The following is a 23,879-nucleotide window of genomic DNA, read 5'->3' on the forward strand; positions in this document are numbered from 1 at the left end:
TTTGGTGCACGTAAACGTGAAATACAGTACTTGAGTCATTCGAGTGGGGAGTTGCTGTACTTTACTTTGTACATCCTCACGCATGTAGTGGAAAAAGCCATTGCTGAATGGAGTGGTCCTGAGCGGATCTGAATGTTACCGTATTTGTCTATTCACTTCAGATCACAGTGTCTTCGGTTTGGTTTTTCACGGGCTTTTCTAACCGCTGCAGGGAATGTAACTCCCAGTACAATTAAAAGGAAAGGTCATAAATCGTCTATTTATCTTCGATAATAATGGAACATTATTCGGAGCGTATGTTACTCTATCAGGTAGCATGGATGATTTATCAGTTCCATGGTCCACACACAAACGTTTTCATGGCCAACTGTTACACAGTTTCAATTTTCTCAAGCCTTTAATTTTCCCATGATCTGCATCATCCACGTGTGCACGTGTTTGTGTTGCATTTCAGTGTTCTAGCCAAGATTGCATTGAAGTCTTGAATAACCACCTTGATCAAAGAACTTAATTCTAAGAAAAATTCAGCCCAATCATGCGAAAGGACCTATTTTAATTATCTACGAAAGAAGAGAACAAATTCAAAGTGAGAAAAGAAGTGAGGCATTGATTGATTGAAAAAAGAAGAAAAAGATTGGAATTCAAGGCTTCTTGCAGGATCGGCTTTAGGCATATCCGATTTTTAGTAGATTCCAGGATTTCATTTGCCTTAAAGACAGAAATGGTAAAAAAAAAAAGTTATCCACACGAAATGACCTATTAAGCTTTTTTATTCAAATCCTTATTCAAAACCAATCACGTAGTTAAGCAAACCTGATTTTCCAGGATCATATTTTACTGCTTACTCATATTCCAAATTCAAGAGCAACTGACTCTATTAAGGTCGAAATTCACGATAACGACCTGAAGACTGTGATCTCTACACTAACTCAATCATAAAAGACATAACTACCAAATAGAATGCTCAAAACCTGAATTCTTCTCATTCAATTGGGTTTTCAATCCGAGTTTTTCAACGCACGGAATGATAACCAAGAATAACTTGAATTTGGTCAGCGATGACTATGAGTCGTTTTAGCTTTTCAGCTTTGTGAATCATCTCCTGGCGATAGGACACTCAATGAGGGCCGGACGGATCTTTAAAATATTCAAGCAAGATATGTGCCGTCAATGTGTGACGCAGCTTAGTCCACAAAGAAAACTTTTGACAGCTCACTTCATGGAACCGACACGATCGAAAGATCCAGACACGTGAATGCCTATTCAGGATCCGGGAGGTAACCAACCAGTTGGGATTGGAAAGTCAGCTTGTGTTCCAATTTCGAGTGATTGACACCTAATACGTAGTATGTGTGTATGCACGCATGCAGCAACTTATCTACCAAGTTTTAGGCTTTGGGAAAATGGGACTACCTGAAGAATAAACATGGAATTTCCTGTTCCCATTCTTTCAAAACCATCTTGATCGACTACTACGTTTACTTCACGCGGTTCTTCCTCAAATAAATGGAGAATACTAGATGAGAGAGGCTATCATCAGTTATCAATAAATTTGCTTTGCAAGAGCTTATAATATGTGGATCTCTTTCATTTTCGATCAGCTTCCGGTTTGTAGGAAGCAAGCGTGAGTACGAGATTGTAAATGCCAAAATCAAGTTGATCATAATTGCCAATCTTGAAATGGAATATCAAATGAAGAGGAAAATATGTAATCTAAACTTGGCATTTAAATTTTGGCTCGGTAGTAAGATTTGAAAAATTTAACGCGCAAGATTTTTATAGAAATTGAAAACATGAATCCGTGTTGTATTTTGTGCGGATGTACGGTACAGCAAATTTAACGCGCAAGATTTTTATAGAAATTGAAAACATGAATCCGTGTTGTATTTTGAAAGCTTTGATTGACAAATTTTGAAATGTAAATGTGACAGAGACAAGAAACTGCGGCTATTTTTTTCCCATCTGGAAATACAAAGGCGTACCTTGACAATTTGATTCTTTATTTTCATCTACTTTGTGGACGGGGTGCAGGTGGTTACATTTTGGCCCAATTATCATATCTGCGTTGAGACAATGTCAGGCACTTAAAATGCGCATTTGTAACGAAGACGAAAATCAAGACCAACAAGGTATCAAAGTCTCAAAGACTGAAATAGGCATTGTAATAATACATACAATGAATATGGTGGCAAACAAGATCAATCCTCTTCAAAGATTGAAGGAATGATTTACTAGTGCAAAAAAAATTAATCTGCATGAATTGACCTTTTATTAGAAATCACTACCTAAGCTTAATGTGTCAGCATGACTTTTGAAAGCCAGATTGATATGAAATTGAAGGAGTGACATTTCCTTATGTGTTACACATAGGCCTAGGAACAAAACTTGGAAGCATTGTACTCAAGTGCTGGTCACTAATCTATTTCTTCTCAATAGTGCAAGGCCAGGAAAAGTGGCCCAAATGTCAGCTACGTGGCCATACAAATCATGGACCTGGCTACGACGGGATCGTAAATTTGCCACCCAAGAACGTGCACAAACTCCTCAAAGGCTGGCCAGGCCGTGCCTGTGCCCAGTTCCAACGTGAGAAAAATGGGCCCCGAAAGAGGGTTCCCCGACCCAAGAATATCAAGAGGAATTGGCGGTGGGAATTCAAAGTGGTGCTTGCTTCCCTGAGCTCTTGTTTTACAGTTTCTCTAATGGCTTTGCGAGATGGGGAAAAAGTATACATTTGATTAACTTGGGGTTCCAGGCACACGACTCGGTGGAACTAAATTGATCCTCCTACTCAAATAACGCGAGTCCAGTATTATCTTCATGAGATTTATAAAGGCCTTCTTTTTCCATTACCTAAAGTATTTCCTATAAGCTGTCTCTTTCTATGAAAGGAAACCTTTACAAGGAAAATGAAGTGATTCAAAACGGGACCACTTCCTTCTAAAACCCAGACGAAATTTCTTCGCATAACATAACAATCAATTTTCTTACAGCTTTGGCTATGAGGTCATTTACGGCCAAAAGATCTATGAAAACAATATCTATTCTTTAATACTTTGATCTGGAAGGAGAAAACTGTTTCTTTTGTATAATCGAATGTGACATCCAAAACCGAGGATATCTATTGAAAGTTTTCTAAAACATTGCATTAGAAATTTGCGTTTTAAGCAATTAACAACATGAAATTGAATGAATTTCGAATTGATGCTTGACTTTCCACAATTCCTTTACTTCTTTGTTGTCCGTTTTTTTTCACTTATTTGTCTTCGTTTGAGTCCGAGCCTCTCGATTCCGAAATGATATTTGCATTTACTCAAACACGCATTTTTATCTCACGGCGTAAGATAGAACGAAAACGTGTTTCCGACGTTTCAAGTCTCCTTTGTGTGATATATCATCAAGTAAGTAAGAAGCTAGTAATGGTTAGCCAACCGACGTAAACACAAATGACACTGAGGAAGCATATCAGAGAGTGTAAAATGCAGTCGCCACACAGACTTTCAGGATGCAAAGGCGTTATGGCAGTCCCAAAACCGAAAATGCACCATTAAAGATGGGAAATGTTAAATAATGCCCCTTTCATTATCTCAACATGCTCTTTTGAGCAAGTGAGTTTCGGTTGCGAAGTGTCTACTTGTTCTTTTCATTCATGTAACTCAGGTTCACAACCATTCGCTATTTGAAGACCTGAGGCCCAACATGTTAGTGAGTCATATTTTTTATCTTTGCTATTATTCTTTGTTTTTATTTGATCGTTTGTTCTCAATAGGAAACCGTTCAAATCTATCTGAGTTTTATTGAATGAGTTTTCAACATCTGGCGAATTTACAGCACCATTAAAGAAGAGTTCCGTACCACACTATGGTATCGCTGGATTTTGTTGACGCCAAGAAAACGAAATGCATTCATCCCGAATTCTGATCATACAACTAATTAAAAAAAAATTAGATTTATCGGTTTCTTCAACACTTTCTTTTTGATGCCTTTCATTATCGACTTATTACCTCAAAGAATCTGATTTTCAGATATTACAGGTCCAGTTGAAAGTGATGTCTTAGCAAGTGAGGTTTTTAAGTACAGGAATGCAAATAATGTTTATTTGAGGTGCATGTAAAAATAGCCTTGAATATCGACCAAACAGTTTAATTGTGAGGAAAGGTAAAAGAGGACTCGAGATGCATTTCGTTGAGTTTTCTTAGCGCAAACAAACCCAAGGCTAAGCAAGTTACGCACACTTCTTTCAATATTCCTCATGACAATAAAGCGAATGGTCGTAACAAGTCAGCAAATAAGGATATTTCCTATAAATGGACTAAAGTGAAGGATACAGTACCTCAATTACTCAAGTCAACAATTACATAATTACAGAAATGACAACCGAGCTATATTCTAAATCATATTCCACCATAAACCTTGAAACCCGTAAACAGAATGAGACAGGAAGGTAATCTATTGCATTGGAGATTACTAGGCACAAAAGTAATGCTGCAATTCAAGGACCTCATACCCCAAAATACTAAAATACTTACAGTTGCAAAGAGATCCTTTGAACTGCTGTTAAAAAAAACACGGAACGAACAAGTAAAGATATATTTCAATATACCTATTACATTATCTCCAGACAGAATCCTTCAACTCAATCCAGGCCAGTTATGGCACAAATAATGATGTTAGTCATTTGTTCATCTTTTTCTGAACTCTTCGAGTCTGCAGGAAACCCTTTCATATGCAATCAAGTTTAATCCATTAACGAAGAGATAGAAAGAGTGTACAATATGATGGGAAACCTTGCATACCAACTGATAGACTCTGCGTCACGTTTTTTTAAAAGATAGGATAGAGTTTTCCTATTGTAATTTCCTTCCAATTTGGAAATGGATCACGAAAGACGGCAGTTCAGTGAATTTTATCAGCGATTTGGCTAATCATCGTACATTTTGCTCCTGGATTAGACTCTATCATCTGAAGCAGAGGATGGAGGGAGCAAAAAGTCCAAATCAAAATTCCAATACTTTTGAGACCTAGGAATGCCTTGACAATTTAATCAAAGCGTAACCAAGAAACTTTGAGATTAAAATGTGTTGATTATATCACTCTGACACCATTGGTAACAAAGTATGTTAATACTGTACAATCATGTCCGTTAACATACATGTACAGTGGATCCCGATATTAAGTTCCACTTCTTCGACATAGGCTCTTTTGCGAATAGCTAGAGTTAACAGCCTTGAATAAGCTAATAAAAAGTAGCCACATAAAATACCAACTGTCTTCAGCCATTGGATTCATGATTAAGACTATGCTTATGCCACAATACTCCGTTATTCCAGGGCCTCAGTTTTGTAACTTGTTTATTGGGTTGATACGGAGTCAGATGGAAGCTCTTTCACTCGGCCTGCTCATCTGATGATGCCTATCTGATATCCCAACTAAGGGATATTGTAACAGTCAACATTGATTTTTACTTCTCCCTTGGGAATGATCGCAGGTTCGCCTATTCAAGCTGGCAAAGCAGCAACTCGTGCTGTAATTGAAATACTGGGACTCGGAGAGCCCGGGACCGTACCAGGTAAAACGATTTAGACACCGGACACTCTTTCAATACGCTCAGGCTGTTGGCCTTGGTTTTGTAACTTGTGTGACGCCTAGACTCGATTGGTAAAATGATCTTCTATGTCATTGCCAAGGTGATTGGCCTTTTGGAAGATGAATAGGAACTTTTCTTCACTCTAAAGGAACGTCATAAAGCCTAACAAATCTCGAGATTTATGTACAATCGAAGACCTATGATTATTCTTCCACAAGGAGCTAGTTACATTGGAGCTTGAAATCATTCGGGAGGCTCTTAAAAAAAAGATAAAATACGTCTGGAGACAGATTTCGGCTGAAACTTATGAAAGGACATGACAAAGTGTGATCAAACCCATAAAAATCGCATTAAACGTAGCGTAACTACCGAAAGAATCAATAGCCTAACCCATCGGAGCTCAATTTCGAGGCATATTGTAAATTCACTTTTAAGCCAGTTTTCAACTAGTAACAGTCGAGAGGCAATTTCGGAAGTTGAAATGAAAGTACAGTATAACACAAAAATGAGGACCAGGGTTTTATGATATTTTTGCCCATCTCCCTCTAACTTTCTCAATGACTTTGAACCTCCTAACAATAAAAATCTCTTCAGCAGGTGCCTCATCTTTGGAGATTGAGCTTCATTTTCTGATAATATTTCCATTGAATGATGTCTATAGATAGTAGTTGACCACCTCCTACGATGTATCGTCCTTCCCAAAATGTAAAGACTTTTTGGGGCAACTGAAATTGGAATTTGGGCAGGGTGGGCATTTCATTTTTGGACACTTTTGGATACCCCTGCTTAGTCCGAAACTTTAAAAACTTCAAATCTAAAGGAATTTCTACTTTAAACCTATCTTTTACTTCAAAAACAAATCACTGATGGTTCCAAAAGCAAAACAAGTCTTTAAAACCTTTGCCATATACCTCTAACATTCCCAAAATAGATATTTGAAAGACAGGTTCTTAACTCTTTATCTTACCTTCGACACCAAGCAGGGAGCAAAGCTTTCCTCTAGAGGAATACAGCTGCTACAAAGCATTAAAAAACTGGAATAGCTAAATATCATATTCTGGTTATATAGCTTCATTTATTCAACATTATTAACATTTTTGCAACATTATTTTGTTTAAAATGATCTGTCATTTGGAATTTCCTCTTAAAAACAGCTAGTACAAAAAATTAGACATCTTACCCAATTGCTAAATTTTAATAATGAAATATATTTCCTACATTCATGGTTTTTCTTTCATAAGCAAGTTATTATAACTATTGTTAGGCATATTTTTTAACTGTTCAAGATGCCTTTGATGTCAGAAAATGAGAAGAATAACTCTATTTTTGAAAGAAACATATACTTAGTTTTTAGATATATGATAAAAGTATAATTCATATACTCCTTACAAATATAAAAAAATATTGTGGAATATTTGACATACAGCTGATAAGCTGTTTTTTTTTATTGAAGACTTAATTATAGTTAAAATTAAAATTAAATTATAGTGAGGCTTTGACTTTTTAGCATTCAAAACATATTAATGATATTTGTTTTGACTTTGCAAAGCTGTATTTTATCAAGATAATTAATTGAGATCTCAAAAACATATTTTAGTTCATATTTTGGAAATTAAAAACGTTAGTGAAATGATGTGTCTGTTTTCGACAAAAGCTAGTTACTACTTCATATTGATGTATTTTAAGAAAGCTTAGATTTTATTAACTACTGATTCTACTTGCCGGTTAACATCTAGATTAAGTAAAGAAATAATATGATTTAGGATTTAAAAGTTCTTGCTTGTCAACCCTGTTTTGGACAATTGTTCTTTGTTTAGTACACGTTCTGCCCACTTTTGTTCACTTTTGGACATTTTTGGACACAATTGGACACTTTTGTTCACTTGGTGTCCAAATGTCAAGCTGATTCTCAAAATTGCCCACCCTGGATTTGAGGCGTCGCGTAAAAAAGGTGTCAGAAATGTCCAGAATATGAGCCGTACATATCAATTTTGTTTGACATCTAGCCCCTTCAAAATCATGATCAACCATTCAAATTGTGAAACATCGCCTCCTAACACCCAAGTAAATCGTCTCTTAATTTATCAATTAACTCGTCCTGCCCAAATCAAAATACGTACTTCGAAGAAAAATAATGCACAGCTCTACTAGAGAGCACTTTGTTTTCTTTATTTGTGCTTCTGCAGAACGAGGAAAATACAACAAGTAAAACTTCATGCGCTGGGCAAGTCCATTTCACATAATCAAATGGCAAATAATATCGCCCAAATATCCTCGCCCATCTTGTTGAAAAAAACGTCATTTCGAGAGCAAGCAACACCAACAAAAGAAGCAATCTTGCCGCTTTTGAAACACCTTGTGCTTCATTCAGTCTCACAAATACTGCTCGTATCTCCAAAATACAATAGATTCTTGGACACGAGAGCTCTCGAAATGAAAGAGCCGAAAGAATCTGGTCTTCCTAACAAGTACGTACATAGACCAAGGTAACGTGAAAAGAACAACAACGTACCTTGTCCAATCAGTTCCTTATCCACATAGATGCCCACGTGATAGCAGGCCATAATAGTATCCAATCCACTGACCCATAAGAGTCGGGATTCAGGCTCGGACTTGCCCTCATTCTTAAGAATGGTCATCAAGAGGCGCATGGGATCCTTAATGTCCCAAATCTCGTTGATGTCTTGTACATGAAGCTGGGGAACGACCAGATCGTAAATAAAACGTTTGGCTTGGTCCTCGTGGCCACTTTCGACCAGAACGCCCACCAGAGCTCGGAACACTTTGGCATAGGTTGGCATGTCTGGGGGATAATCCTAGAAGAAACAACAAAATATTGAGCCTGGAGGAATTGCAAAAATTAGCATATTCATACAAATCTTGGGAATGGTCCAGACAATGGATGGGGAATTTTGGGAACAACATTTTCTTGCGGCTGATTTGCAAATTCAGCTGAATTCTGATGACGTGGGAATAAAGAGAGACAAGTAGACAAACAGTACGTATCAGGCTTATATTTGATGGGGAAATACAAAACTGAGGCACAAACAGATGAATGTGATCTGGGGGTTACTGCATTTGGCCTGGGAGTTCTTTTTACATCTAAAGGGATATTTGGTTGGTAACAAATATGCCAAAAGATTTTTTTAACTCAAGGAATCGAGGGATTTTTTTTCTGATTCACATACACTTGTCGTCATTTTGCGTTATCATTGATAACGTAATATAATCATTTGGTTCTAGACTCATATAGATATATTTTCTTTCACATTCTGAAAGTGAAACCACTAGATGAAAGGACACTGGGGCCAAACTACAACGTGGCACAATTTTATTATGATACTAGAACTTCCTCTTAGATTGGTGAACCCATTGCGAACTTTCTTACAACCCGAAATCTCAAAACTTGAAAACTTAAACGTGACTAGGTTTTCCATTGAGCGTTAGTCATTCATGCCAAGGAGCAAATGAGCTCTTGATTTATTTATTTAAAATACTACAATTTCATAAATCTAAAACAGAAAATAGTTTATTGACGCGTTCAAATGTCATTTTCATACATTTTAACAAACCATGATTTACTTCGAATATCTCACTACTTTGAGTTGAGACATTTGGGCATCTTCATTGAGTAAAGAGATCATTTTGAGTGACTACTATTGGAGGGTAAGTCATCCATTGGAAGTTAATATCCAAGGTAAGCTTAGAATAAGACAATCAGTAGTTCAATCGAGTAATCATTCACAAATTATCCAAACAAAATGGAAGAGATATATGCTGCGACATAGCCTTGAACTCATGTAAATCTCTCCATGTTATTTTTGATTTTGATTGCTGTAGAAGAATATATGAATTGTTTAATATTCGAAACTAGTCATCTTGCCATTTGCAATAGTAAATTAGATCATATCTACATATCAAAACTGATAATAAAAGTGACTAATTAATCATGAAGCTCTTCAGAGCATCATTACATGAGAATGTTGTGCAAATTTTTAAACGTATACATTTTTAATTTTCAATGCCTTGACCTTCAGTTTTGAGACTTCATCGCTGCAAAAGGTTGCGTGATAGCACCTCTATGATATGGAAATATATGACCTACGCTCACAAAAGTCTCTGCCAAATCTAAACCCATAGAGATCCCATTTTTGCTTTTGCAACATATAGAGAACAAACATAAAACTATCCAAACACAAAAAATTGAGAAAATCCGGACTGTGCTTTTGGAAAGGTCAAAGGTCAAAGGACGAATAAGAATAAGAATAGAAAAATTCTATCAAAAGGCTTTTGTCCTAAGAGCATTTTGACTCAAAATTCATCTCAATTGAATAATTACAGCCGGAGTTATGGCTGTTCAAACACGATGGCCAAGTGGTTTGGCCCAAAATGGGCATGGCCCTAGAATACGCCGTGGTTGGCCTAGGCACCTGAAACTTGTCCTGTGACGTTTTTCTGTATCAACAAACAAGTGTGGCTAAAATTAGCAAAAGCGGCGATAACTAGCCGTGATTTCGTCAAAAAAGGGTGTCTCCACTTGACGTGGAATGCCCCTGCTAGAAGACGTTTCAGTTTTGCGTTACCTCCTAATCGAGTGCTTGAACATGAAAATGGAATTCATTGAGCACTCTCTCAGCGGGAATGCATGTGACCAGGAAATAACGCATAGCTCTACAAAACCTCGCTAGAAGACGTTCGATCTTCGACCGAGCTTTCCAGCCCACTACTGACGTGCTCCATGTCTGAGTCCACCAACATTCTTCAACGCTCTACCAAACATAGTCTCGTTGGGGAACGGCCTGCTTATCACGAAATACATATTTCAAGGATTAAGAAAACTCATTTGGAGTTTGGAAAAGAGCTTTCAGGGATAACAGCCTAAAGGTGACTAGAAGCGAGCAATGCTTGGATTAAATGTTAAGGCCAACTAAGTAAGAAATGAAAGCAGAAAAATAAGATGACAAAAATATTGAGCTGTTTAATCCTTTACACATTTTTCAACAACGGTTAATACAAAATTTGTTCGGGGACTTCCCTGTGCAATAAAACTTCCTGAGTTCTAAACTGTATCGAATATATCTCTTCAATTCTATTTTTACAGCATCTTTATTTTCAAATACGTACATTTGTTTGATGGAAGCAATGCAGTTCTTTTGTCTTCTTTCTCGAGGTTATGCCTTACATTGACTAAATATTGAATATTTTCTTTAACGTTCTAAAGCTAACTAAACGCCACTATGACTCATCTGGTTTCTATTATTGGTTATCATCAATGCGGTATTACTCGTATCTTTGACCATAACTCATATATGCATGACCTAAAAGCTGTAAAATTTGGCTATTTGTCAAAAATACACTTAGAATGGTCACTCCCGCACCATTTTGAAGAATAGACAGACTCCTTGCAATGATTAAAGAGGGGGACAAAAGCCCTCGAAAACAATTTTAAAAAAGTAATTCTGGGGCACATATTGCACGTACCTAGATATTACCATGTTGGAAAAAGAGGCCCTTAGAGAGGGATGTTCTTTATTACTTTCCAACACAATGTGCTTGGAACCAAGCAAGCACTGGCTTTACAAGCGACGTAAAGGGTGTTTCAAAAGAAAAAGAGCCCCTAATCGTATCACCCATTATTCTTGATTGGAAAGAAGCATCAATTCAAACTGAACGGCATTTGATGGTTCAATAATAGGGCTTCAATTCTTAACAGGAAGACATTCTAGTCAGTCCAATTGATCATTCTAAAACGAGATGTTGCCCTTTTGAAAAGAAATGCCATTCGTGATATAACGAAGAGAAATATATCGTATATACTAATTTGTCCATGTTAAATCTTCTTGGCCTTCATGCATATTTTGACAAGTCCAATCCATACAAATTTATTTTGAAGTATCCTGAATATTCTCCCTAGTAGCTCCACTGACAATTAAGCTCCAAAAACTAGTTTCGAAACATCTTGATAAGCCATGATTGGTTTACGCGTGGTTAACTTGATCCAATTAAACTTTGATCTCGTTTTTTCATTGAAAAGATCAATGGAAAAGTTGGATCAAAACCCTGGCTCAGTCAATGGCCACGACAAACTTATTTGGTGGTTCCATTTCAATCTTCAAAGGCTTCCCAAAGGTCTGGGTAGCCAGACCCTCATCGTGAGGATTATTTCCAGCATGTTTATGAAAATAGGAAACTTCTTTCCAAAGTCTCCATCTCTGACGTTGATTCATGCCAGTATTGGACAAACTCGTCCCCTGATCCGAATATGGCGCACCTAAGATGGGTTTTATGCATTGGGTTCACCCTCGAATGTACCCTTTAGGGATATCTCGTACGAAAAGCCGCGCCCGAGGTAGCTTGAGAAAGTTGCCAAGGATCTTCCCACATATATTCTTCAATCTGAGCAGATTTTGGGCCAGAAACCATTTGGCTTAAGATGCAAACTGATTGGTTCACTGGTTGGATGGTTAGTGGTCTGGTGGAAACGGTAAAAAGGAAGGAAGAAATAGGGGAGCTCACAAATGCCCATTCGCTCAAGGGAATGGAATACCAATACATATAGGATTAGTCGATGTCATCTTTCACCAGCCAAAGCAACAAAACCCAGTCCCTTTACTTGCCCTTTGAAGATTGAATCCAGTTGGCAAAAACAAACGAAAATCAGAGAATTGGAAATGTCAAACCAAATCGACTTACCTTGGCAAAAATGAGATCTCGAGTGCCAATGTGGAACGAAATTTCGGCCTGGACCTCGTTAGAATTCAAGAAGGCCACTAAAGCTTGGACGCCCTCTTCCGGCCAAAATGGGAAGGCAACACGGACGTAAGATTCGAGCGTTTCGGACAGAAATGTGGAGCCTACTTCGGCCAATCGATCGTTGGAGGTGATTGCAAATTCATCCTCGGATCCCATTTCCAAGGCTCGATGGCGTTCGGCTTCCATTTCCACGTGGGATTGGTCCACAAAGGCCTCCCGGATTTTACTATCGTCAAAGTTCTCACCCAATCGAACCGAAAAGGCGTACAGTTCTGAATCGTAGTTCCTGAAAGAAAGTCATGCTCTCAACGTGCGATCGTTTAATCTTTCTTAAAACCCGGAGGATTTAAGACCAAAGAAAGAAGAAGTCTGCCAAAAGTTGGACCAAGAACTTTCTCATGCCATCATGCCACAAAATGGCTGTCAAAAGTTGACCAGAAACGTTTGTGGTTTTGTAGCTTTCGAATCCTCAAATTTGAATTGAATTCGCTCAAACAAGTTTGGATACCTGGAATATGACTGAGACCTAGATTCCAAGCAACTCGCAACTAAAAACAACGCAACAAAAATAACAATCTTCTTGTTCTCATGTTTACTCAGTTGAGATCGAGTTTGTTTGTTCAATAGCAACCAAAATTGTAGCCACATATCATCGTTATGAGCACCACCTTTGTTGTATTGATACTCCCACGGGCCTAGATTCATGAAAATGAGACCGAAATGCGATTGGGCTAAAGCAGGCCCTGGTTCCATGAAAATGAAACATTATTTGTCCTCTTTATACACCAATCCAATATTCTTGACGTCGTCGTCTTTAGGCTCACAATTGATCCACGCCTCCATTATTTCCGAGCTGACGTTATTTATCAAGATTATTGGCATCATCTGTCTTCCAAGCCTGGATTTCATAATTCCACTGGAGGTTATTCTCTATTCAGAGCGATAAAGAGGCCATACAAGCAAGCAAAGCACAAAAAGTGAAATTGGAAATGGAACTTTTTCCTTCTTCCTTTTGAAAAGATCAGGATGCGCTTACCAAAATCAAGTGGGCCAGTTTATGAGCACACACTGACCAAATTTGCGTACCTTGTTGAAAATGTAATGCAGCAGACTAAGTTCATGAAGTTTACGTTTGTTGTTTTAGTGTTTCCTGTGTGCTAGTGAGTAAATACGACCTCCCAGTGTGCAGAGGTTGCGTGAACATAGCCGTCTCCTAAGTGCGCTTAATGGAGTCATATACAGTTCTAGATACAGAAATGCCACTCAGATTTGTTTTATTTTCGTCGTGAGACTTCACTGCGTGTTGAACACACCTAGTTACGTGATTCTCAAAATAAAGTTCCGAATTCAAGGAGACAGTGGATTGATTAATTGTTTGCTTTGGTTGAAATCAAATAATAGTTGTGAAGTAGATCGGCCCGATACCCTGCTCCCGAACTACCAAAATGAGTTCAATATAATGCCTCTGGTGGTTTGTAGTGATGGGATGAAATCAAATTTCAAATTCAAGGTTATCAGGAAAAGTGGAAAGTTTCAGTGTTTGTTGTACCTATTCCATCGTAACACAAAAAAGTAGAGTTTGAGCAAAATGCAACCCTGGTTTGACGGAAGAAAAATCAGGGTTACTTTTTGAGGCAAACTAACGGGGTTCGGACATTGTGCCAGTAATGTCATGGGCCATTGAAAATGGAAATTGGTAGCTCTAGTCACAACCTCCCGTTATTATCTACTTGATCCCCATCATCAGTGGCTTGGTTGAAGTGACTCATCTCACCCTAAAGCTCTAGTCATAATAAAGTTCAAGTTATCAAACAGAACTTCAACAAACACTGACAATTCCAAAATTGAATTAAAACTCCTGTAAAATCTATAATGTGGATCTAAATGGAGTGGATGGGTCTGGCTCTTTTAAAATAGGGACAACGGAAAAAAATCGCTATTTTAGAATTGATAACATGAAATAAAACAAAAGAAAAACCTTCTTCCCACTTGAACGTTTCTTTTGAAGTGCATTGAGCAATGATTTGCTCAGTTCTTTTCATTTCAATAGAATGAATGGAATGAATGAATGCCTATCTTTTAGACATGCTCTCAATTATGGGTTATTGCAGAGACATGGTGTATGTTAGTACACGTATGCAGAAACTAAAAAGAAAACAAAAGAAAAGATCCACAATGTGAGACATCACGCAAGGAGGAATGAGCCAATAACCTTTGGTGTGACAAAAGTTGTTATCTGGGTTTTGTTCCAAGTTACAAGCTCGAAAACACTCCCAGAGGTCGACGACGTCTATTTCCGAATCGAGGTCTCTTTGTCCTAAAAGTGCGTGTTCCAGATGGTACCACTTATTTTGCGACCAAAAACCGCTGGAAGCTGAGATTATGATTTGACATTTCGTTTCAGCACTCAGAACTAGGCTAGAAGTTTACCAAGTACCAATATCATCGATCTTCTCCATTTCCATAATCAGAGTGAATGGTTCTTCCCCTCCGTTTCCCTCGTTGTTCAACCAAATTTTGAGGAAATTCCAGTTTTCTCCAGGGATTCAAGTACTTGCTTCCAAAGAGTAAGAAGCCAAGAAGCTCCATCCTTGCACTCTCTGTCAGAGCTTAAGAGCTTAAGTATTCTTAAAGAAAGCCATTTTCTCTCTTGAAAAGAGGTTTGTTATAACTAGGTAGAGTTGTTGATGTTGTTGCTTCTGTTGCTGCTACTTCTACTAGGTTGTCCCTATTTTCCATTGTTTTGCATTAGGAGGCTGTCGGCTCTTCTTTCAGAGTACTATTCTCACGAGAAGTCAAGCCATAAGAATGCTGAGGAAAGTAATGTAGTGTGAGATATGTGCGCAGATTTAATGTTTGGAGACATACTTGTACCAATGTGCAAGTAATATATACTAACAATACGCTGGAGGGGAAAACCACTTGTCAGTATCTTGTCATGTGAGGGATGGCCAAACGTGTTGTGTGTCTTTTTCTTTGATAAGCCAAGATAAGCCGTGCGAGAAGATTAACATGGACTCTCATTTCCAAGTCTAAATATTTGGGCAACAAATTGGGATCGTGGCAAGGAAGGCCTCTTTGAAAGGACATACACAGATATATACACACATGCTCTCTCTCTCTCTCTCTCTCATACCACACACCACACACTAAGGGGATATAATTGGATGTTCTGTTTGGTCCGAGCAAAGCAAACAGAAGGGGATAAGGATGATAGAAAAGTGCCGGAGAGAGAAGGAAACGCACAAGAGAGAGAACAGAGAGGCCGTTCATTCGATTCTTTCATGAAGTTCGTTGGCAAATTCCAGGCTGAGTTTACAGCAAGCAACGGAAAGAAGAGAGGAAGAAGATCGTTTGCTTACCATTCCAAAAAGTCAGATCTCCTCGGAATTTGTTCTCTGCCGTGTCGAATGAGTTCGTCGGTTCGAATTTGGACACGTCGTTTGAACAGCTCTTTGGACATCTCCACTTTCTCAATGGGGTAATATTTACGGGGCTGAAATGGTAGATGATCGTCCAAGTACCTCGGCCTCTTGGGAATCGATCCCACTAAAACAAGATCATGCGAGCGGTTATTTTTTATCAAGGTAATCAGTAGTACTACTAATCCGGGTCAATTACAGGTAAAATGTTTTATTCAAAGAGGTTTTACCTTTAGTTATTGCTTAAAATGTAGCTGGCCAAAATGTGTGTCGACAATTTGCACCTCAAAGTAACTTCAGTTTTGATGATATTATTTTTAATGGTCATTTCACAAAGAATGGTGTGACTTGTGGCAATTTCTCCGGAAGTTACTTCAACTGGCAAAGGATTTTGAAACGAATTGGGCGGTTTAATGGGTTTTATAAAACATGACAAATCACTTTTTGCGCATTTAACTTTTTTACCAAGAATAAATAGACAAATGAAATATTTTAATCATTGAAACGTCAGAATTAGTTATTGACCCTTCAACTCCTCAATAGTGATTTGTTTTGAACCAGAAAGGCAGCTCTTTAGCTTAAACATGGCCCACTGGAATGGCTTAAAGGACCTCGACTAGGGCTCCCATCTTTAGCAAAAAACGGTTACAGAAATCTAACCAAAAACGTTTTAATTCAGTGTCAAAACGTGACCCTGCCTTTCTAGGACTCAAACACGGGGATGCTTCAAGGCTCGTTCCTAATCTTTTATCGTTCGGCTTTAACTTGTTTGCTAGAGTTAAGAACCCTAACTAAAGCCCTTCAAGCAAAATAGCCGAGTTGAATGAGAACCATATTAAACGAAAATGGCCTGGGTTTACACAAATTTGACAGAGACGGTTGAACGCAATCTTGACTCAATCCCTTTTCAAGCCTCTAACTAAAGCCCAAAACATTGCATGTCATTTAACATCCATTATCACAAGATTTGTATTTTCATACAAACTTCCAAATCTGATAGGACGGTACGAGGCCTTCAAGTCTTTGCAATGCATTAATGGTATGACTTAACACTTTACTGGTCAAGGCTGTAAAAGTAAACACTATATAAAATGGATAAATACATGTTATTGCCTGGTACTTTGAGGTGACATTTTTGTCTCCAAAAAGTTTATTTTTTATCATTCTTCTGGTCGCCGCGCCCTCTAAAAAAGGAGTTCTTGGGGCCGTATCAATTTAGACTGCCGCAAAAAATGACGAATGGTGAAATATCGTTGACGATGTATATAAATGCCTCAAATAGTGTCGCCACACAATTGGTCAATTTGGCAGTTCTAAATTGCTCTCAAGAAAAAAAAAACATTTTTTGGTTCATGCTAATTCAGGTCACAGCTCAGCCTGACCTATGACGATATAATTAATTTCGCAAATAGATAAGATACATATTTGTTGAAGAAAGTGTACACTGTATTTAGACCGTTGTGTTGGAACATCTCTGTGATAGCTCATACCTAACATTAACAATCTCATACAACTGGCCAAATATGTAGTTTCACTTTAATTCCTGCCCTGCTGGCCTAAAGACAATGTCGCTAAACAAATGAAACAAAAAAATGCAAATTTGAGAGGTTAGAGTACAATAAGCAGCTTAGTTGGCCTCCTTGATCGCTAAAAAGATGGGTAACAAAATTCGAAAAACAACCGTTCAAACAAACGAATGCAATTGAGGTGAAGAAGAAATATGAAATAATTCATATCGGAGAGCCTTAAACAAAGATGGTTGTCGATTTGAGTCTTATGTCAGAACAATGATTCAGATTACTAGATTGAACATTTTTCACTCAAGTTGGCAAAAATTATTACGGCTTATTTCCTATCTCAGTTTTGAGACGTTATCATGTCATGCAATATGCAGTACGCCACTCGAAAATTAGAAATCAATTTTGTATTCTTTGAATAAAGAACAATAGCAGTACAAATAGATACTCCTCAATATCCAAAATCATACAGCACTTACCATTGATGTCATTGGGTAAGTGAAAGATCTTCAGGTTTTGGGGTATTGTTCAATAAAAGAAAAGAGTTTTTTTATGTTTATCTGTATGAGTACATTTCAAGTGCAAGCAGGGCTTTTGATAGAGAACGGATTCATTTGGAAGGATGCAAGTAATGGCAATTGCAATATGCTCTTACTTGCCACTCCAGCACTTTTGATTCAGCTTTAAAGGCTTGTAATACCTCCTATTGCTGGTCTAGAGATTTTATTGCCTTTTTCAAAAACATCTAGATTGGGGATTTGAAAATATGGAGCTACAAAGTACCAACTCGCAGATAAGGACGATGGACGACCCATAGAAAAATTATTACCACTTACTCTTCTCTTCTTTTGGGTGCCCAAGTATATTCAACTGGCTGCTAAATTTGATAATCTTAAGACAATTTTATCACATTTTCGATAATACTTATCACCAAAAAATGTAATTTTAAATTAAGATCAACATTTTGACTTCCCAGATACTCTACCTTAAGTCATTGCATAGCGACAGTCTTTTTTCATCTTTTTTTAACCTGTCTTCAGCCAAAAAATAAGCAAGAACAAAAAAGGAGAACACTGCACTAGCTTACTTTAAAACCCAGTCCCATAATCAGCAAAACGTATTATCGAGCGATGAAGTTGAATGATGAAGTGTTATATTCTGAATGGTGATTATGAATCCGTAGTGTTTTTCCTATGCTTATGTTGGAACGTTCTGTAATTTGACATATCTTTCTCTCATTTCAGTGCTTGACCCCGAAATGCCGGCAAATCTAAACCTTACATTTGTGAGCTTTTCTCCTAACTTGTGTCAACTAGGGTCCTGGCAAAAAAACGGCTCATTTATCGACACTGATATCTAACGGGTTCGAGCTTCTCCAAAATTATTTCATGAAATTGATAGTCATTGCAACACCACATGCTAAAAACGTTGTCGTTCGCAGTATGACACAAGACGTTTCCTTGCCTTTGAAAATAGTGGTTTCTCAGTCTCGGGAAAAAGCATGCTTTTTTGTGGGTTGACAAGAATGTGAAACCGAGTGCGCCTAATATTCATAAATAGATGTAGTTTATTTCATCACAAACTTGAAAAGTAGTTGATTGGATAAACGGTAGCATTCTCTGATCACAGTCACATTCGTCATACATGGATGAATATTTGAAATAAAATTCTCATTTTTTTTCTTGTCACAGAAGTATACAAAATGCCACATGTGTTTAAAAAATTCGTTAATCAAAAGGTATAATCTCAAGATATTAACCCAGGCACCCCTGGGGTAAGCGATGTAAATGTGACAACGGATTCTGCCATAATCTTTTAGAAATGTTTCAATTGTGAATTCTAGATTTGAGTTTTTGGTAAGCCTTGGAGTTTTTAAGGTTCTTTTGGTTCAAACATGAAAAATATCTGATTGTACCATTCAAATCCCCACGATAAGACTTATGAGTACATATTCCGAAGGGTTATAGAGTAAACGAAATTCAATTTGAGACACAAAGCTATTGCTCGAAGGAATTCAACTTATCACAGAACGAGACCTCATCTAAGTCTTCAGGTGGCAAAGTGGAACACTCTCCGAGTTCCCATTTCTGAGGTCGAACAAATCATTACTTTGATCCAGGTCATCATCACTTTGGTTCAGGTCAGAAACAGAGTAAGTGTGAAGGTTCTTGGACATGGGTCTATTACCGTTAATACCGTCCGCTACATCCTCGTCTGTCAAAAGTTTCTGGTAATTAGTCCTTGAAAGATCTTGAGAACTTTGCCTTCTGCGTCGAGTCCTTCTTCGTCCGACTCCATTCAAAGAGGATCTTCCCAACAGCTTGCCTCTTTTGAAGTACCTCACGACAAGGAGACTCATTACGACCAGAGTGGTGAGGAGAGACCCGTAGAGGAAGACAGATCTCGAGGGATTGGAGAGCACTTCGTCGCTCAAAGAGATTCTAACACTACTGCGTTTGCGGGAGAGGATTTTCTTTGATGGTTTCAAGCATTTTTCTTTAGAAGCGGAGCAAGCACAACAATGCCTCTCGTCAAGGCTCTGACAGCAAGGTACACAAGTTCCATTCCAAGTGTCAAGAACGAGCGGAACATGGCATGACGAGCAATCGCTGTCTTGCGGCCCAGAGCACGTTCCACAAGATTCATGGCAAAGCAAGCACTCGTTTGAGTGTCCATCGTAAAACTTTTGAGGCTCACAACTCTGGCAAGTTCCATCTGGCCCTAACTTCCTTCCACTGGAACACGTGGAACATTGAAATGGGCTTGGACCGTGACACGAAGAGCAAGATGGGTGTCAAGCTTGACATTGGCCTTTCTCGTCCACAAAACCACGACTACATTGCTCCAAACATTGACCAGTAGGGGTAAGGTATTTGTTGGCCGTGGGACAAGATAGACAATCCTTGTCAGTTGGGCCCTGGCAAGTTAGACAACTCCCATGGCACGGCCGGCATTGCTGTTCAGAAGTTTGGTATTCCTCGGGCTTGCAACTGGTCACACAACGTCCACGAGCATTCAAAGCATGACCTAAATGGCATTTTGTGCAATGGTTGAACGATTCACATTCCGTGCAAACGTGTGGGCAAGGCTGACATTCTCTCATCTTCTCATCATGGAAAGTGCCCAATGGGCATTCGTGATCAAGACACGTGAACAAATGAAGGGCCTGATTCATGGGACAGGTTAAGCAATTTTCCTTATTTTCAGCACATGACCTACAATTTGGACCACAAGGCTGACAGTCGGCGTTTTCGTCGGCTCGAAAACTCCCTTTTCCACACAAAATGCTGATCTTTGGAATGCAAACTTGCTCTCCATAAGCAAATGTCCACTCCTCCTGGCACTTGATGCATTTTTGATCACTCGTGCATTTACCACACCCTTGAGGACAAGGAACGCACTCTTGCCGATTAACATCTGGACGAAAACCGATCGGGCACATTTCCACGCACTTTCTTTCGAAGTAATATGTGTGCTCTTGGCAAAGAGAACATTGAGTGGGCAAACTGCCCGTACAAGTGGCACAAGTTTCATGGCAAGGATCGCATGCTTTGGTCTCCTGATTGAGATAAAAGCCTCCTAGACAACTGCTCATGCATTTATTTTCCAAAACCGATCGAACTAATCCGTCTTGGCACTTGAGGCATACCACTGAAGTCTCTTGGGTCTGCGAGTAGACAGCTCCTGGACTCTCAATCAAATTGAGCACTTCTGAGGCCTCTGTACAGCTTTCACAATGAGAGGGACAAGGGACACATTCATTTGAAGAAGAGCGTTGGCGGTATCCCAAAGGACAAGAGCCCTCAATGCATATAGATTGATTGGTCAAAAGGAAGAGAGACTTCTCACAAGATAAGCAATTGTTGGGATTGGGTCCAAAGCAGGTCTGACAACTTGGGTGACATGCCTGACACGTTCCACGAACCGATGAGTACGTGGTCAGAGGGCATCTGTCTACACAAACGTTTCCAAATTTGAAGCTTTTACATGCCAGACATTGTGTAGCCTTTGGACCCGAGCATTGATTGTCTTTGCATTGAGGATGGCAAGAGCGAGTTATCGAGGAGGAGGAGGAGAGGTCAAACTCTGATGAGGAAGAGCTCACGTCGTATTGATTAAGGGGCTTTTTGGATTCCAATAAGCGTGAGTGGTTATGTAAGTACGGATAAGATGAGAGGGATCCACTTGACCAAGATATCTGCTGCCCTTCATTACCCAAAACGTCGACTGGCTCATCCATCATCTTGGAGTCCAGGCTGGGGTCTTCTCCCAAAAAAGAACCGAATTCTGACACAAGAGAAGGATCCTTTAATGGACTTTCTCGAGTTCCATAAAAGAGCATTTTCCACTTCTTCAAGACCCCTTTGCTCTGGCTAGTTCCTTTCACACTAGGGCTGTGGTTGACCTCAATGGTCCAAGTTCCATTTGCCGGCTCTCCCCAAAAGTGAACTGAAAGGAAAGGCCAATCCTCAAAACCAGCATTTGTGGTATCTCTCGGCCGTGGAAGCAATAATGAGGATTTGGTGCCAGAGGGAGAGGTAAGAACGATTTGTAGGGCACCTCTGGGGTGATAGTGCAGTGACAGTTTACATTGCACATGCTCAAGATATCGAATTTCGCTACTGGTTTGACCGCAAGCATTTGTTTTCATCGAAGCTCGTGCAACTCTTGTGGGGTCTGATGGGATAGGTTGATCCAGAGTGACCGTATCGGTTTCACAAATGGCGAGGGGGCCAGAGCCCGGCCAAACTTTCGCCACTTCCACCATGCCATTCGCATCCATTAGACCATAACCAAATTTGTGACTGTACTTTCGTCCCACGGCGTTCGTTTTCCACCCTGATTCGACCATGAGAGGATTGGGATTGGACGTAAGAACGACAATGTGTTGCATATCACGCCACGTGAGATTGGGATTGGCCTCCAACGCCAATGCGCAAACTCCGGCCGCTATGGGAGCGCTAGCGGAGGTGCCGGTATGGGATGCCGTGCAAATTTTATCCGGTCTGAGCTTGGCATCTTGATCTACAGTGGCGATACTTGCATCATGACCAGGTGTCCCTGATGAGTACGTGGTCGCCAATGTTGATGAACATTCTTCTAGATACCAAGGTTTCTTCCCCCCTTGAGAAGCTGAGGAAATTGAGAGGGTGAAAATGGAGTTTGTATATCCATCGCAGTTGCAGTTATCCACCCGCCGGCCTCCATTACCACTAGCCCATACAAATATGGACCCCTTCCCATTGCGACCATATTTGACGCCATTAATAAAAGCTTTCTTGGCAAGAGGGCCAGGACCGTCCACAGTCTTGCCATCGTCTTCGGGACCCCAGGAGGCTGAGTAAATGTCGATGTGATCTGGGCGTAACGACAAGGCACGAGCTTCAACGGCGTCGTTAACTAAACCATCTAGCATTCTCACTCCCCCAATACTGGCATTATAAGCCACACCAACGCCACAGATATTGTTAAAAGCCTCGGCAGCTACCTCTCCGGCACATCTGGTTCCATGTTTGTTGTCATTATTATCTTGCGGCATGGGATCATCGTCGTTACCATTGATATCAGTTGAGGCCATTGGGTCGTAATTTAGTTTGAGATCCGGGTGATCACTTTGTATTCCATCGTCAAGAATAGTAACAACCACACGCTTGCCCGTGTAACCTTTCATCCAGGCTGGCTGGACATTCATATCGCTTCCATCAATGGCCCCATGGTTTAAAAACCATTGATCTTTGAACATTGGATCGGGCATATAAAAGGAGTGGACATCTCGTTTGACACGCCTTTTCTCATGCTGTTGCTCGAACCAGCGGACTCCAGGCTCTTGGTCTAGTATTTCATGATGATCCAAACTATAGTTAGTCCAACGAGGTCTTATCGAATGGTGCTCAAAGAGGAAATGGCTCTCCACATTCCCAATTTGGCCACGGTTGGTGAAGCCATGTTTTTGAGCAATACGATCTGCCTCCCCTTGACCGTCTGGGATGTGCAGGGCAAAATGGTTGTGATAGATCTTGACCTGACTCCCAGACTGCCTAAATAAGGTCAGAGCAAGGAGGAGCAGAACATGGAAACAGATCTGTTTCCATTTCAAACATCCGCTGACGCGGAGACGCATGATTACGGGCATGGCGAGTTCGTCGCTCTATTCTGCCACTCTGTCAGACAACTATTACAGTGGCAGAAGACCCTCATTGAGTAGCATCACAGAACCGGTCCTCAAAGTCAACGAGCAGAGTCTCTCATCTTCCTGAACAAACGATCGTTTTCGTGCTCTCTCCGCTTCTCATGAACATCGTTTTGGTTCTTGAATACAACATCGTAGGGAATTTCTCATATTTCAGCGCGTCGTAATCAAATCGCGCTACATTTTACGAGCCATTCCCTTCGATTATGCACATGTTTCGTTGCTTCAAGGCCACAAAAAGGTTCCAAGTTCGTTTAAACACAATTTGCACCATGAAATAAGACAACTTTCCTTCTGTCAGCGAATAGTCTGCATACAGCCACTGTACGTAATACAAACGTGATCCCCTCGTGTCCGTGGCGAGGCCAGAGGAAATCAATACACTGCCTTGTACTTGAAAAGCACACGCCTCA

The 23,879-nt window shown here is 39.6% G+C and overlaps 2 protein-coding genes across 2 annotated transcripts in view; both read right to left on the bottom strand.

Annotated features, from left to right (window-relative positions):
- The window catches only part of LOC131886064 (large ribosomal subunit protein mL44-like), a 28,566-nt gene that overhangs the window by 360 nt on the left and 4,327 nt on the right, over nucleotides 1-23,879 (bottom strand). Inside the window, exons 2-4 of the mRNA XM_059234291.1 lie at nucleotides 15,700-15,886; nucleotides 12,278-12,623; nucleotides 8,097-8,400 (exon numbers count right to left, since the gene is read on the bottom strand). Of these exons, the coding sequence (XP_059090274.1) occupies nucleotides 8,097-8,400; nucleotides 12,278-12,623; nucleotides 15,700-15,886 (837 nt within the window). The remainder of the gene's footprint in view (nucleotides 1-8,096; nucleotides 8,401-12,277; nucleotides 12,624-15,699; nucleotides 15,887-23,879) is intronic.
- Nucleotides 18,826-23,853, bottom strand: LOC131886062 (furin-like protease 2). Its single transcript, XM_059234288.1, has one exon. The coding sequence runs from the start codon at nucleotides 23,407-23,409 to the stop codon at nucleotides 20,071-20,073; it is 3,339 nt and encodes a 1,112-aa protein (XP_059090271.1). The 5' UTR covers nucleotides 23,410-23,853; the 3' UTR covers nucleotides 18,826-20,070.

The sequence above is a fragment of the Tigriopus californicus genome, chromosome 9 (genome assembly GCF_007210705.1).
Source record: "Tigriopus californicus strain San Diego chromosome 9, Tcal_SD_v2.1, whole genome shotgun sequence".
Classification (NCBI taxonomy): domain Eukaryota; kingdom Metazoa; phylum Arthropoda; class Copepoda; order Harpacticoida; family Harpacticidae; genus Tigriopus; species Tigriopus californicus.

Excerpts from the sequence above, each read along its gene's own strand:
- LOC131886062 (XM_059234288.1), bottom strand. The coding sequence starts at position 23,409 with ATGCCCGTAATCATGCGTCTCCGCGTCAGCGGATGTTTGAAATGGAAA.